Below are 14693 nucleotides of genomic sequence, written 5' to 3'. Positions count from 1 at the left end.
AATAAACAAATTTAGAGCTCAGTTCAGCCTGTTAATTAAGAAATAAGGCCCGAGGGGGTGTTGTATATGGCGAATATACCACGGCTAAAGGCTGTTCTTAAGCACGACGCAACGCCGAGTGCCTGGAGACAGCCCTTAGCCGTGGTATATTAGCCATATACCACAAACCCCCGAGGTGCCTTATAGCTATTATAAACTGGTTACCAACGTAATTAGAGCAGTAAAAATAAATGTTTTGTCATACACATGGTATACAGTTTAATATACCACGGCTGTCAGCCAATCAGCATTCAGGGCTTGAACAACCCAGTTTATAATTGTGTTTATAGCACCTCAACACAATTAGAACCTCATTTTAGCCCACCCTTACTAACATGAAAAAAAATTACAGAGGTTCATTGCTGTGGTTTTATTTTTAGGAAGAAGTCAAGTTTATAAAGATAAGCAGAAAAACAGCAAAATGTGGGATTTGTCACAGTATACACTGTTTCTACATCATGTACAAGGTTTACTTTAAAAGATAGCTTGGTAAGACAGAAGGTAACCGTCATTGTACATGTAGAGCTGCCTGTCGATGGGGTTGTAGCTCAGACTGGCCACACCGTTCTCAATCTTCTCCAGGGGAAGAGCCAGGGTGTTGTCGTCTTTACCTGTCGCTGTGTCAAATGCATAGAACACCTCCTCGTGGAACCGGTCAATGTAACGGGTGGCATACAGTATTCCGCACACCATGAAGGCATTAGTCACTGACTTCTTGAAGAGGCGCGTGGTCCAAGTGTGTGTCACGTTGAACGCCTCGCTGTCTAGCCGGCTCAGCACCAGGTTCCCATGGTTACCCCGTGTGCTGTAGATCACCCACAGGCCAGTCTCATCAGCAGCAAAGTCGGTGTCCGTCCAGTCTTTACAGTTGTAGTAGCAGTAGGGAAACTCGTTGTTGGTACCGATGTCTGGGATCTTCAGACGAGTTGTGACCTTGGTTTGTAGGTCATAGCGGCACAGCTCAGGGGAGTAGTAGCAGTTATAAAACACTGCCTCACCATACACCACCGTGCCGGAGCCCTGGATGGCATTAGCATGGCTGTAGGACGGTGCCACGGACACATCCTCGTGGTTCTTGGAGGCCATGAAGTCGTCGTAGGAGCGGTAGCGTCGAACGGTGTTCCCCAGTCTGTGGCTGTTCACTAGGGGCTGAACCCAGTAGAACACCCCACTGCCCTCCTGGTCTTCCATGACCTGCTTGGCCTGGCGACCCCAGGAACCAGACGTATAGCTTTTGCCATACGGGCTGATCTTTGTGATCACAGGGGGGCTGATGTTGGACATGATGCGTTGAGAGCAAACACCTTGCTTGCCTGGGATAAGAGACAATGGAGTCAATCAGATGGTCATACAGTCAGGGCAGAATTGATTTTCTACATCAATAAAAGTCCAAATGATGGCAATTAATCAACAACAAAAAATCCATAACATATTTTAGCTATCTCACAGAAACATACATAAACACAACACTCACTTATGAACACCTCTGGGATTGTCCTACAGGACTCCACGCCATTCTTCAGCGAGCGAAGTTTTTCCTTCACCGTCTTCATGTTAAAGGTGTTTGACAAATGCATCTTATCTACCTCCTTACGTACCTTACCAATCTGGGAGACACAGTGAAGTGACAAAATTAGCATATTACACAAATCAAATCAAATGTATTTGTCACATACACATGGTTAGCAGATGTTAATGCAAGTGTAGCGAAATGCTTGTGCTTCTAGTTCCGACCATGCAGTAATATCTAACAAGTAATAACCTAACAATTCCACAACAACTACCTTGTACACACAAGTGTAAAGGAATGAATACGAATATGTACATAAAAATATATAAATGAGTGATGGCCGAATGGCATAGGCAAGATGCAGTAGATGGTATAGAGTACAGTATATACATATGAGATGAGTAATGTAGGGTATGAAAACATTAAATAAAGTGGCATTGTTTAAAGTGGCTAGTGATATATTTAATTACATCAGATGGCAAGATGCAGTCGATGGTATAGCATACAGTATATACATAAGAGATGAGTAATGTAGGGTAAGTAAACATTATATAATATAAAGTGGCTAGTGATAAATTGATTACATACATTTTTCCATTATTAAAGTGGGTGGAGTTGAGTCAGTATGTTGGCAGCAGCCACTCAATGTTAGTGATGGCTGTTTAACAGTCTGATGGCCTTGAGATAGAAGCTGTTTTTCAGTCTCTCGGTCCCCGCTTTGATGCACCTATACTGACCTCGCCTTCTGGATGATAGCGGGGTGAACAGGCAGTGGCTCGGGTGGTTGTTGTCCTTGATGATCTTTTTGGCCTTCCTGTGACATCGGGTGGTGTAGGTGTCCTGGAGGGCAGGTAGTTTGCACCCGGTGATGCGTTGTGCAGACCTCACTACCCTCTGGAGAGCCTTCCGGTTATGGGCGGAGCAGCTGCCGTACCAGGCGGTGATACAGCCCGACAGGATGCTCTCGATTGTGCATCTGTAAAAGTTTGTGAGTGTTTTTGGTGACAAGCCAAATTTCTTCAGCCTCCTGAGGTTGAAGAGGCGCTGCTGTGCCTTCTTCACCACGCTGTCTGTGTGGGTGGACCATTTCAGTTTGTCCGTGATGTGTACGTCGAGGAACTTAAAACTCTCCACCCTCTCCACTACTGTCCCGTCAGTGTAGATAGGGGGCTGCTCCGTCTGCTGTTTCCTGAAGTCCACGATCATCTCCTTTGTTTTGTTGACATTGAGTGTGAGGTTATTTTCCTGACACCACACTCCGAGGGCCCTCACCTCCTCCCTGTAGGCCGTCTCATCGTTGTTGGTAATCAAGCCTACCACTGTAGTGTTGTCTGCAAACTTGATGATTGAGTTGGAGGCGTGCATGGCCACGCAGTCATGGGTGAACAGGGAGTACAGTAGAGGGCTGAGAACACACCCTTGTGGGGACCCAATGTTGAGGATCAGCGGGGTGGAGATGTTGTTTCCTACCCTCACTACCTGGGGGCGGCCCGTCAGGAAGTCCAGGACCCAGTTGCACAGGGCGGGGTCGAGACCCAGGGTCTCGAGCTTAATGACGAGTTTGGAGGGTACTATGGTGTTAAATGCTGAGCTGTAATCGATGAACAGCATTCTTACATAGGTATGCCTCTTGTCCAGATGGGATAGGGCAGTGTGCAGTGTGATGGCGATTGCATCATCTGTGGACCTATTGTGGCGGTAAGCAAATTGGAGTGGGTCTAGGGTGTCAGGTAGGGTGGAGGTGATATGGTCCTTGACTAGTCTCTCAAAGCACTTCATGATGACGTAAGTGAGTGCTACAGGGCGGTAGTCATTTAGCTCAGTTACCTTAGCTTTCTTGGGAACAGGAACAATGGTGGCCCTCTTGAAGCATGTGGGAACAGCAGACTGGGATAAGGATTGATTGAATATGTCTGTAAACACACCAGCCAGCTGATCTGCGCATGCTCTGATGACGCGGCCGGGGATGCCGTCTGGGCCGGCAGCCTTGCGAGGGTTAACACGTTTAAATGTTTTACTCACGTTGGCTGCAGTGAAGGAGAGCCCGCAGGTTTTGGTAGCGGGCCGTGTCAGTGGCACTGTGTTGTCCTCAAAGCGAGCAAAAAACTTGTTTAGTCTGTCTGGGAGCAAGACATCGTGATCCGCGACGGGGCTGTTTTTTCTTTTGTAGTCCGTGATTGACTGTAGACCCTGCCACATAACTCTCGTGTCTGAGCCGTTGAATTGCGACTCCACTTTGTCTCTGTACTGACGCTTAGCTTGTTTGATTGCCTTGCGGAGGGAATAGCTACACTGTTTGTATTCGGTCATGTTTCCGGTCACCTTGCCCTGATTAAAAGCAGTGGTTCGCGCGTTCAGATTTGCGCGAATGCTGCCATCAATCCACGGTTTCTGGTTGGGGAATGTTTTAATAGATGCTGTGGGTACAACATCACCGATGCACTTGTTAATGAACTCGCACACCGAATCAGCGTATTCGTCAATGTTGTTGTTCGCCGCAATGCGGAACATATCCCAGTCCACGTGATCGAAGCAATCTTGAAGCGTGGAATCCGATTGGTCGGACCAGCGTTGAACAGACCTGAGGGCGGGAGCTTCCTGTTTTAGTTTCTGTCTATAGGCTGGGAGCAACAAAATGGAGTCGTGGTCAGCTTTTCCAAAGGGAGGGCGGGGGAGGGCCTTATATGCATCGCGGAAGTTAGAATAACAGTGGTCTAGGGTTTTGCTACCCCTGGTAGCACAATCGATATGCTGATAGAATTTGGGGAGCCTTGTTACCACATTAGACTACCCAGAGAAAGACCCTGGCAAGCTCTCATTTCTTCCCCATTTGAGATGCATGTATAACCACCTTGGCCAGATTGTATAACATGTTGTAATTCATCAATATATCTGTGGGTTGAGAGAGTTGGTGTTGTTGTGATAGCATGTAAGATTGGCCAAAATGACATGTTTCTAAAGTGAGCTACACTGTATGTACCTCTTGGGTCAGTTTCTGAGTCTGATCACTTGGCTTGTCTTGGTGTATGGAAGTGATGTCTTCCTCCAGCCCCCTCAGTTCATTAGCTAGCTGACGCAGGTGCAGGGCGGTGTACAGACCCTGGTCGTTCAGGTACTGGTACGGCTCCAGGCGAGCTGTCACGTTCTCAATGGTGGCCTGGATCTCAGGAAGCCTCTCGTTGGACAGCTTCACCTAAACAATCAGTTGACAATTTCAGCTATCAATCAACTTAAAATACACTCTTATTACTCTAAAATTTAATTTTTATCCCATATCCAGGGTCATGTTGTTTGTGGAACAGGAAAACATTTCAGAACATAATCATAGCCCACTGTAACACGCCTTACCTGTGCCTGGAGGTTTTGCAGGGAGTCGCCACAGTCCTGCACCAGCTGCAGCACCCCCTCAAACTTCATGGCAGGGAACGCCCAGACACTACTGTTGACCTGACATGAACATGAGTCATCCTTCTTCAAGCCAGGAATACGCTGGGCATCACCATTACTCTGTGTATACACAGTATGCAGTTTTCCTGTTAAACTGTTCACATACACCAAAATAAAAACATCTACTTGAACAAAAATATACTATCAACCCTTAAAAAAAAGATATGAACAATTCAGGTGTGCTGTAATTACAATGAACATAAACCTGTGGAGGTTTAAAAAAGATATTAGATGTATGAGATAGGTAATGTAAAATAGTACACAGGTGGTGTGGACAAAGAGTAGAACTCACAGTGGATGTCAGGAGCAACAGGAGCAACAGCATGGTCAGTGTTAGAGTACCCACGGCACACTGAAACAAAAAGGAACAACTTTGGCTTTTAAGAACACAGACACACAGATGTACACAGCCACAGATGTTACTACTTTTGCTGTAGAAGGCAGTTTTTTTCTATGTAAATGCAGAGGTTGAGAAAGATCTAGCTCATCACCAGGATGTGAAACCATTAAACCAAAATATGGACATGTACTGGGGTTGTGGCGGAATCAGTGACAGGAAGTGTGTTCCATATTCCTACCTCTTTGTGCAATTCATGATTCCCTTACTGCGCAACCCACTTTGCTGAGGTCTTCACATTTCACCCAAAAATATGTTATGAAACATGTGTGCACTGTGGACACATTTACATATCTGCATATCTACGCTGAGTGTACAAAACAATAAGAACACCTTCCTAATAGTGACTTGTTTCAGGAAACTAGGCGTATGTTGTGGGTCACTACTTCCCAGCAGAGCAATTTTAATCAAAATGCATTTTTGGGGAGAAATGCCTTCTAGAACATTTGAACTTTCATGTGCCTTAAAAGCAGACTTGTATGCCATTTGTAAATACAAATACATTTGTTAAATTACAAGTCTAGCTGGTTTAGCCACATAAAAAGAAAGCAACCTTCCATTAAGGCATAATTGGCTGAGATAATGAGTGGGCTGGACACACCGAGAGATGAGTTTGGATTGGTCTGCCATATAGGACGCTTCTGTCAATTTGAGCTGGTCAGAATGTGTAGGTAATCCTGTCTATCACGGCTTTTTTTTAAATGCATTGCGTAGTAGAACTGCATACGTGTTGCTCTCCACTTTCTGGAGGACCAAGTTTTGAAATCAGTGGAATTGAATTAGAGCATGATATCTAAGGAGATGGAAAAAACACCTGTCTCCGGATTACATCTTCAAACTAAGGGCAACCATGGCACCCGTGACAGGGAGAAGCGTCCATCCATGATGTATACTGGTAAGATAGTCTAACTAGCTACATTTTCAGATATTACACGTTTCTAATTTTGACAGTCATTTTCATTTCAAATTAAAGTGTACCGTTAGCTAGCTAGCTAACAATACGTATATGATCTTATTATTCCTATCTCAGAGCCATTTGCTTTGCTAGTTAGTCTAATGTTAGCTTGCTAACATTGAACCTGGTTGGTTAGCAACCTGCATATTCATGCAGGGTAGTGATGTCATGAGTTGGGATTATGGTTCATTGTTTACCTAGCTAGCTACATGTCTTAAGACTCCACTATGCAAGTAACCATTTCAGTAGAAATTCACTGCAACAACTGTTGATAGACTTAGCTGGTAAATTCGCTCTGGCTATCTGCTCTGATTTCAGAGCACGGGTAAGAGTCTAGCTAGCCACATTTTCAGATGTTACACATTTCTAATTTTGACAAAGTCATTTTCATTTGAAGTTAAAGTGTACTGTTAGCTAGCTAGCTGACGATATGTGTATGATCTTATTATTCGTATTGCAGAACCATTTGCTTTACTAGTTATAACCTAATGTTAGCTGGGTCATTCCAGAATTGGAGGACAAATGAGTCCCTTTTGAAAAATGAACCCTTTATTTCATAATTTTCTGTTATGTATAAGATAAACAGGTAATAAACCGTCAAATTATTTGATTCGTCCAGCTCAGGCATCAAAAGTACACTTTTTATGAGTTGTTTTGTGTGCTATGCTTGGCGCAAACCTGATACAAATACTCAGGAACCTGAAAAAGGTATATTTTAAATTGTTTAATAAATCCTTTACCAGTAAGTAAAGAAAGTCAAGCTCAATTTCAGATAAGACTTGACTTTTGAAATCTAGCTTGCCCAACTTTAATAGTCACATGTTTTTTAAAACTAATTTCAGTATTTATTTTCAAATACGTTATGCATATAATCAGTCAAGCTATTAGGAGGACAATAGGTTAAACCCTCGTGAGCTCAGAAAATAATTTAAGATTATTTTAATAAAACTGATATGTTAACAGGGTTGAAATTAGAGTAACAGGGTTGCACAAAGTGTAACGGCTGTCTTTGGAAGAAGAGGACCAAGGCGCAGCGTGGTGAGTGCTCATAATTTAATATATTCTGAGAACACAATATACAAAGAGAAAACAACAGCCAAACAGTTCTGTCAGGTCTACAAAACACTAAACAGAAATTAACCACCCACAAAACCCAAAAGAAAACAGGCTACCTAAGTATGGCTCCCAATCAGCGACAACGATGTACAGCTGTCCCTGATTGAGAGCCATACCAGGCCAAAACAAAGAAATACAAAAACATAGAAAAAAGGACAGAATGCCCAAGACACACAGAAAAACACCCCCTGCCACGCCCTGACCAAACTACAATAACAAATAACCCCTTTTACTGGTCAGGACGTGACAAAAAGTAGCGGGGTTGAATGGATTACATTACTTTTGATTGTAGATCATGACATAAATATGACAAATAAATACCCAGGAATGTTGTTTAATAATATTTAATATATATATATTCAAAAGGAGGATCAACAGGATGAGTATGAATGATAAAAAAATAAACATGTCAATAAGACCAAACTGGATCTGATCAAATATTCAAATGGACAAATAAAAAAAAAAAAGTCATATTACAGTAGGGCGACAACCTGGCATTAAATGAGCATATTTAAAATAGTCATGAACTGAATTTATTCACCTCTTGGATGATCCCGGGGTAGATGGTGTATTCGTACACCAGGGCACATCATTACCACACAACCTCTGGACTGTGCCACTGCACATCTTCTGGTGTGCTGTGTATGGGGTCTTCTGTGTGGTCATCTGTGAGATTAAAGCTGAAGCACTTTGTTTTTTGGCAATCACACTCCAGATTCCCTGTTGCAGAACATGCAGCTGAATTCGCGGTAGAGAATTTTCCCAGGTGAAAGAGTGACCACCTGGTGGAGCCTCATTGTGGACAGTACAGCTAGAAGGTAATCTGACATTTCTTTCACTGCATCCTCCACAGCTTGCTCCTGGATGTAAAACAATTTCACCTTCGATTGTCCCCCACTCAGAGCTTGGTACAGGGACAATGCAGTGGGGATATCAACTCCTTGGCCGACAAGCCTGTCGGCCCTCCTCTTCAACGTGCCACCCACACCATCTGGGGCACCTTTGCCATGACTGGGTTCGAAGTAGTTCCAGGTTCCTCTTGTAAACTCTTTCTTGATTATGTCAGTACAAAACAGGTAAAAATTACCACACTGCTTGTACTGTGTGCAGGGACCATTGCTTTTATAAAGAAAAATGGACGGTTGTCACATCCGGGCATCTCTCTTGGATTTCCCTCAGGATGGGCTCCAGGTGTTGCCATATGGCAGGTGGTCCTTTCAGTCTGGATGCCGATACAGTGCAGGAGGTGCTAGGGGCAGATTTTTCTAAGTGATCTTGGAGACTGCTCCAAGATCATTTTTGTGCTCTTTGTCCACAGTGGTCCACTGAAGGTAGGAGATGCTCTGTAGTGGCTTTTGAGTGGACAGGTATTAATTGCTACATTGCTCACATTCCCCATACATACATTGTTGCTTGTGGGGTCATGTGATGGCATGCGTCAGGCTCCCCACATTGGATGTGTCGATGATGTGCATCAGGTGAAGCTTTTTGGCAATAAAGCCTAGATTTTAATGTTGTTTGCACATGCATGTGTCACAATCTGCCAATGTTGGACGCACAACCCAGTAGGGGCGAAGTGTGCAGAACCGTGAGTATGATAGACAGAGCTTGGTATGCTCATCCAGTTACTTCAAAAATGGAGGTTCTTCATTGAATCCACCAGTAATCTTTTCTGCATTTTCTTGTCACCGTTTGCTTTTTTCCCAGTTGTGATCCTGCTGACATCGTCACTTAAAAATAATCTCACTGTTGATCTCATCGTGGCAGCAATCCCCTCGTGCTTCTTCCTCTGGTACCTGTAGACATTTTCATTTGCCAGTTTTGTCCACCTCCTTGAAAATCCCAAAACCTCCTCTGCCAATCTCTGCAACCTGTACTTCTTCAGGATTCTGCTGGTGACCATTCCTGCAATGACTTGTCTGTCACGTTCCCTCTTTGTGCGTACTTGTTATGTACTTCCTCAGCTACTGCTGGATGAAACAACAGGGTTCTCCTTAGGGATGTGTCCGAGATTTGCGGAACCAACTTGTTGACTTTGGATCTTGGAGATGGGTGGTCCTTTTTCGATCGTTGGAGCCGCTTTCTGCATTTTTCTGCTCGCTGTTCGACTTTCCTCAACTGAGCTTGTAGTTTCTGCAGCTCCATGTTTAATTTCTTTGGCAGCCCTCCTTTTTCCTTTTCTCAAGATCACATTGCCTAAAAGAAACAAATATATTGTCACTTAACCATTTCACCTGCAGAGTGAACTGAAGGAGATTCAACCTGTTACTTTAGTTCAACACTGTTACTTGAATTAGTAACAGGGTTGTAAATCTATGCTAATGTTAGCTTTCTCAGGAATAGATGCTAGCTGTGGAATGTAGCGTTACTGTCAAGGTCAAGGATAAACTTAGTTTTATATAAATAAAAACAGAACTTTTAAATTAATTTGTCTTATTCTGATAGAGTAACAGAGTTGTGTTGGTTAGAGTGACACTCAATCAAGGCTGAAAACACTGGAAAAATATAAAAGAGAGGACTTACCTTTGGTCTACCCATGGTTCCTTTGTCATGTGACTCAGTTTTTTTAGGTCCTCTGCCAGGCTAAATTATCATGACACAAGGGCGAGACCCAGATGCAGACACAGGAGGCAGATGGTTGGAGTTTTACAATGTTTAATAATCCAAAATGAGTAGGCAAGAGAATAGTCGTGTACAGGCAAAAAGTCAAAACCAGATCAGAGTTCAGGAGGACCAGAGTAGCAGAAAGGCTCGGGGTCAAGGCAGGCAGCACGGTCAGACAGGTGGGTACAGAGTCCAGAACAGGCAAGGGTCAAAACCGGAGGACTAGAAAAAGGAGAAACGCAAAGGCAGGCGTACGGGAAACCCGCTGGTTGACTTGGAACATACAAGACAAACTGGCACAGAGAGACAGGAAACACAGGGATAAATACACCGGGGAAAACATGCGACACCTGGAGGGGGTGGAGGCAATAACAAGGACAGGTGAAACAGATCAGGGTGTGACATAAATAGGTTTCTGGTAACAGGGCTGCATGCATGTTGTGGGACACTTCTTCAGTACATAATTGATATAATTTTAAATATGTTGAAGTTTAAACAAATTGTTTTAACAATTACAAGAGACATATAACAAAATCATACCAAAACAAGTAGATTTAAAACTTATTTTAACTGTTATATTTGATGTGCAAGTTGGTCATCAAGAAGGTGGGACAAGAGAAAAATGCCATTTTAGGGGGTGCTCGAGAGCTATTTGGTATTTTAAATAATTTTGGAACCACTTTTCTACAACTATATATACATTTTGTCTCATGACAAGTATAATTTACACAAGTGCATGTTTTAGCATTTTGGGCATGGATTATTAGAAATTTCCTGGGTGGGACAGAAAATGTCCTCCAATTCTAGAATGACTCAGCTACCTAACAGTGAACCTGGTTGGTTAACTACCTGTCAGATTCATGCAGGGTACTAATGTCATGAGATGGGATTATCGTTAATTGTTTAGCTAGCTAGCTACATGCTCCACTATGCAAGTAACCATTTCAATAGAATGTCACTACGACAACTGTTGATAGACGTAGCTGGTAAATTCGCTCTGGCTATCTACTCCGATATCAGAGCCCTCTCATCTGAGTGCCAGAGCGCAGAATAACTAATACATTTATGAACGCTCAACACCTGTTGATTTTGTCAGTAAAAGCTGGCAAAAACCGTCAACTGTTGCCTGCAGCACAGTTGCAGTCACCAACGCTCTGGATAACATAAAAACAGCCTAACCAGCTCTGCTAGGGCGAGTTAAATGGTCAGTGAGCTGTTCTCTCATTTGTGTCTGGAAGTAGCTAGCAAGCTACAGTAGCCAACGTTAGCCAGTTAGCTTGGGTGCTTGACTGTTGTTAATAGGACAGAACGCTCGGATCAACCCTTAAAGGAGAATGGAAACACTAGGATTTAGAACGCCAGCTAACTGGAACTGTAAATCGCCATATTGGCATTGTTGTGTCACTGGCAGGAGAGAACATTTTGGAACTCCCAAAAATGTCTGAATTTACCAAGAGTAGCTCCGTGTATGAGAAGGAGTTTATAACAGAGGATGAAATAACGTTAGTTAGGGAGACAATAAACCTACTGAAGCGTTCATGTTTGAGCTGATCGTTGCCCCAGATCAAAGAGTTTGTTCTCGTAGCAGTGACACAGAAACACCTCAGCTAGAGGGTCGGTGTAGCTGTGCCACAATCGGGTGTGAGTGCGGATGCTGCCAGATAATGGCTAGAGAGTACGAGTGTGTGTGTTGTAGCGAAATGGTGGCAATACAGCACAAACTCCCAGCGGATGGTGGCTATATTATATCCAGTCAGAGGTTCCTCTCAGTCTGTCTGGATGGCGATGTTTTGGACATGTCACTAATCCTTATGAAGGACTTCCGGGCAGAAGAGATACTCAACCAGTCAGCAGCCAGTTAAATAATTTCTTAATTTTTGCTTTATTATAAATTGTTTAAAGCTAACACCAGTAGTGGGTAGGTGCTCAATATCTATATATAGTAAGTAACCTGTAACGATGTTTATCACAAGCGCTGTTTGGCGCGATGGTAACGCATTCACCGTCTGTTGAATCGCGGACAGCATCATGATTTATTAAATCTCATTCTAACCAATAGCGGGGCGTGCTCATAATAAATACATTGTGATTTAGTTTTGGTATCAGACTAACTTTTATTGTTTTATTTGAAGAGCATACAAGCTGGCAGCTAATCACCAGTTCACCCTATGGGCACAAGGGAGCATTGGGCGAGGTGCTCCGCGTGAAAAACCCAGCAGCATTGCAGTTCTTGACACAGGTGCCCCTGCCACCTACTACTGTACCCCGTTCAAAGGCACTTACATTTTTTGTCTTGTCTCAAGGCTTAAAAATCCTTCTTTAACCTGTCTCCTCCCCTTCAGCTACACGGATTGAAGTGGATTTAACAAGTGACATCATTAGAGGATCATAGCCTTCACCTCGATTCTCCTGGTCAGTCTGTGTTATGGAAAGAGCAGGCGTTCTTAATGTTTTGTACAATCATTCTGAGCTGGAGGTATAGTTTGAGTCACCATTCATAAGTAAGGCGATCACCCAAGCATTGCCATGTGAAATGCCTATAGCCCCAGATAACTTTTAAAGAGGTCCTCTAGAAAACTATCAGATAAGCTAACCCCACTACTATTTGATATTTTTACATTTGAACTCCTTTAAACACCACACTAGCTCTAAAATGTTAGAAAATCAAGATCCTTCTCGGTGTGGCTTGTATGGCCCTACATCTCTACTGAACGTACAGTAGACTTGAAGCTGCTCACTAAAGTGTACAGCTATAATCTGGCATTGCCATAGATCAGACAGAATTGATGAAGAACAGGCATTATTTTATGGGGGCAACTTTTCAATATAATTTAATTGCACAAACCAAGCGTGACAAAGAGTGGAACCGAGAGTGAATTAGAATAAGCTCTTGCACAATCCGATATCTTTTCTCATCTATCGTGTTGCCTTGTGAACAGAAGTAGAGCATGTTTTTGTTTCTGTTCCTAATATTTTTCCCTACCACACATATTTGGTCAGATTTCATTTGCAAACCCACAAACTCAAAAAATTAACTTCCCATCTTTTTTCTTCACATTTTTCTTCTTTTACCGTTATTCTTATCAGCATTAATGCCTTATGTCTTTTTTCACATATCACATATCCCTCTCATACTTACATGGGTCTTAGAGCAGCTGGTCTAACATCCATTCTGTACTCTGGCCAAACATGAAGTCCTCTCTGGTGTTTGCATTGATGATCACTGGGCTGGTCTCCATCATCACCACTGTCCTGCTCGGCCGATAAAACATTTTGTCTACGTGAATCTTTGACAATTCAATGTTAAAAATGTCCTGCAGGTGTGTATTATAATATTGTTTGCTTTCTCTGCACATTTCTCCCACTGTTCTTCGCAGGCCTGGTCGTCGCTGAATGATTGTGTGTGGGACCTGAGCGCCCCTTCCCTAATGAGAGCATGTTCCGGACGACTGTGTGATCAAGTTCTCTGTAGCCAATGTAAGACCTTTAAGCAGGTTAACATTCACAAGACCGCAGGGCCAGATGGATTACCAGGACGCGTACTCAGAGCATGCGCTGACCAGATGGCAAGTGTCTTCACTGACATTTTCAACCTCTCCCTGACCCAATCTGTAATACCTACATGTTTCAAGCAGACCACCATAGTCCCTGTGTGGTGTGTGCTTAGTCCTGTACTCCCTGTTCACCCACAACTGTGTAGCCGCGGTTGTGGGTCTCATCGTCGTTGGTGATCAGGCCTACCACTGTGCAACACTATGACGTTGGTAGGCCTGATCACCAACGATGATGAGACAGCCTATAGGGAGGAGGTCAGAGGCCTGGCAGTGTGGCGCCGGAACAACAACCTCTTCCTCAATGTCAGCAAGACAAAGGAGCTGATTGTGGACTACAGGAAACGGGCCGAAAGGGGCTGTAGTGGAGCGGGTCGAGAGTTTCAAGTTCCTCGGTGTCCACATCCCTAACGATCTATCATGGTCCACACACATCAACAGAGTCGTGAAGAGGGCACAACAAAGCCTCTTCCACCTCAGGAGGCTGAAAAGATTTGCCATGGGCCCTCAGATCCTCAAAACGTTTGACAGCTTCACCATTGAGCACATCTTGACTGGTTGCATCACTGCTTGGTATGGCAACTGCTTGGCATCTGACCTCAAGGCATTACAAAGGGTAGTCCATACAGCCCAGTACATCACTGGGGCCGAGCTCCCTGCCATCCAGGAACTTTATACCAGGCGGTGTCAGAGGAAGACTTCAGGCACCCAAGTCATAGACTGTTCTCTCTGCTACCGCACGGCAAGCGGTACTGATACACCAAGCCATATAGTTAGTTAAATAGATAACCAAATAGTTACCTGGACTATTTGCATTGACTTTTTTGGCACTAACTTTTTTTGTCTCATCACATACGCTGCTACTGCTACTGTTTATTAACTGTCGCTTTATTCCTAGTTATATGTACATATCTACCTCCATTACCTCATACCCCTGCAGATCCACTCAGTACTGGTACCCACATATACACTATATATACAAAAGTATGTGGACACCCCTTCAAATGTGTGGATTCGTGCACAAAGCGAGGTCCATACAGAAATGGTTTGTCGAGATCGGTGTGGAAGAACTTA

General features: G+C 43.6%; 1 protein-coding gene across 1 annotated transcript; it reads right to left on the bottom strand.

Annotated features, from left to right (window-relative positions):
- Positions 1-394: 394 nt before the first annotated feature.
- si:ch211-194m7.8 (olfactomedin-4) lies at positions 395-5509 on the bottom strand. The gene is made up of 5 exons (XM_014124361.3): positions 5289-5509; positions 4898-5056; positions 4530-4742; positions 1514-1646; positions 395-1352 (listed from the first exon to the last, which is right to left on the bottom strand). Exons 1-5 carry the CDS (start codon positions 5319-5321, stop codon positions 514-516), a joined length of 1377 nt encoding a protein of 458 aa, XP_013979836.1. The 5' UTR covers positions 5322-5509; the 3' UTR covers positions 395-513.
- Positions 5510-14693: the final 9184 nt, after the last annotated feature.

The sequence above is a fragment of the Salmo salar genome, chromosome 10 (assembly GCF_965601325.2).
Source record: "Salmo salar chromosome 10, fSalSal1, whole genome shotgun sequence".
In the NCBI taxonomy this organism is placed as follows: Eukaryota; Metazoa; Chordata; class Actinopteri; order Salmoniformes; family Salmonidae; genus Salmo; species Salmo salar.
This window is presented reverse-complemented; position numbering and strand designations above follow the sequence as displayed.

Coding starts and splice junctions, on each gene's coding strand:
- si:ch211-194m7.8 (XM_014124361.3), bottom strand. CDS start 5,321: ATGCTGTTGCTCCTGTTGCTCCTGACATCCACT. Junction 4,743..4,897: donor TGCAAAACCTCCAGGCACAG/GTAAGGCGTGTT, acceptor CTGATTGTTTAG/GTGAAGCTGTCCAACGAGAG. Junction 1,647..4,529: donor CTCAGAAACTGACCCAAGAG/GTACATACAGTG, acceptor TGTGTCTCCCAG/ATTGGTAAGGTACGTAAGGA.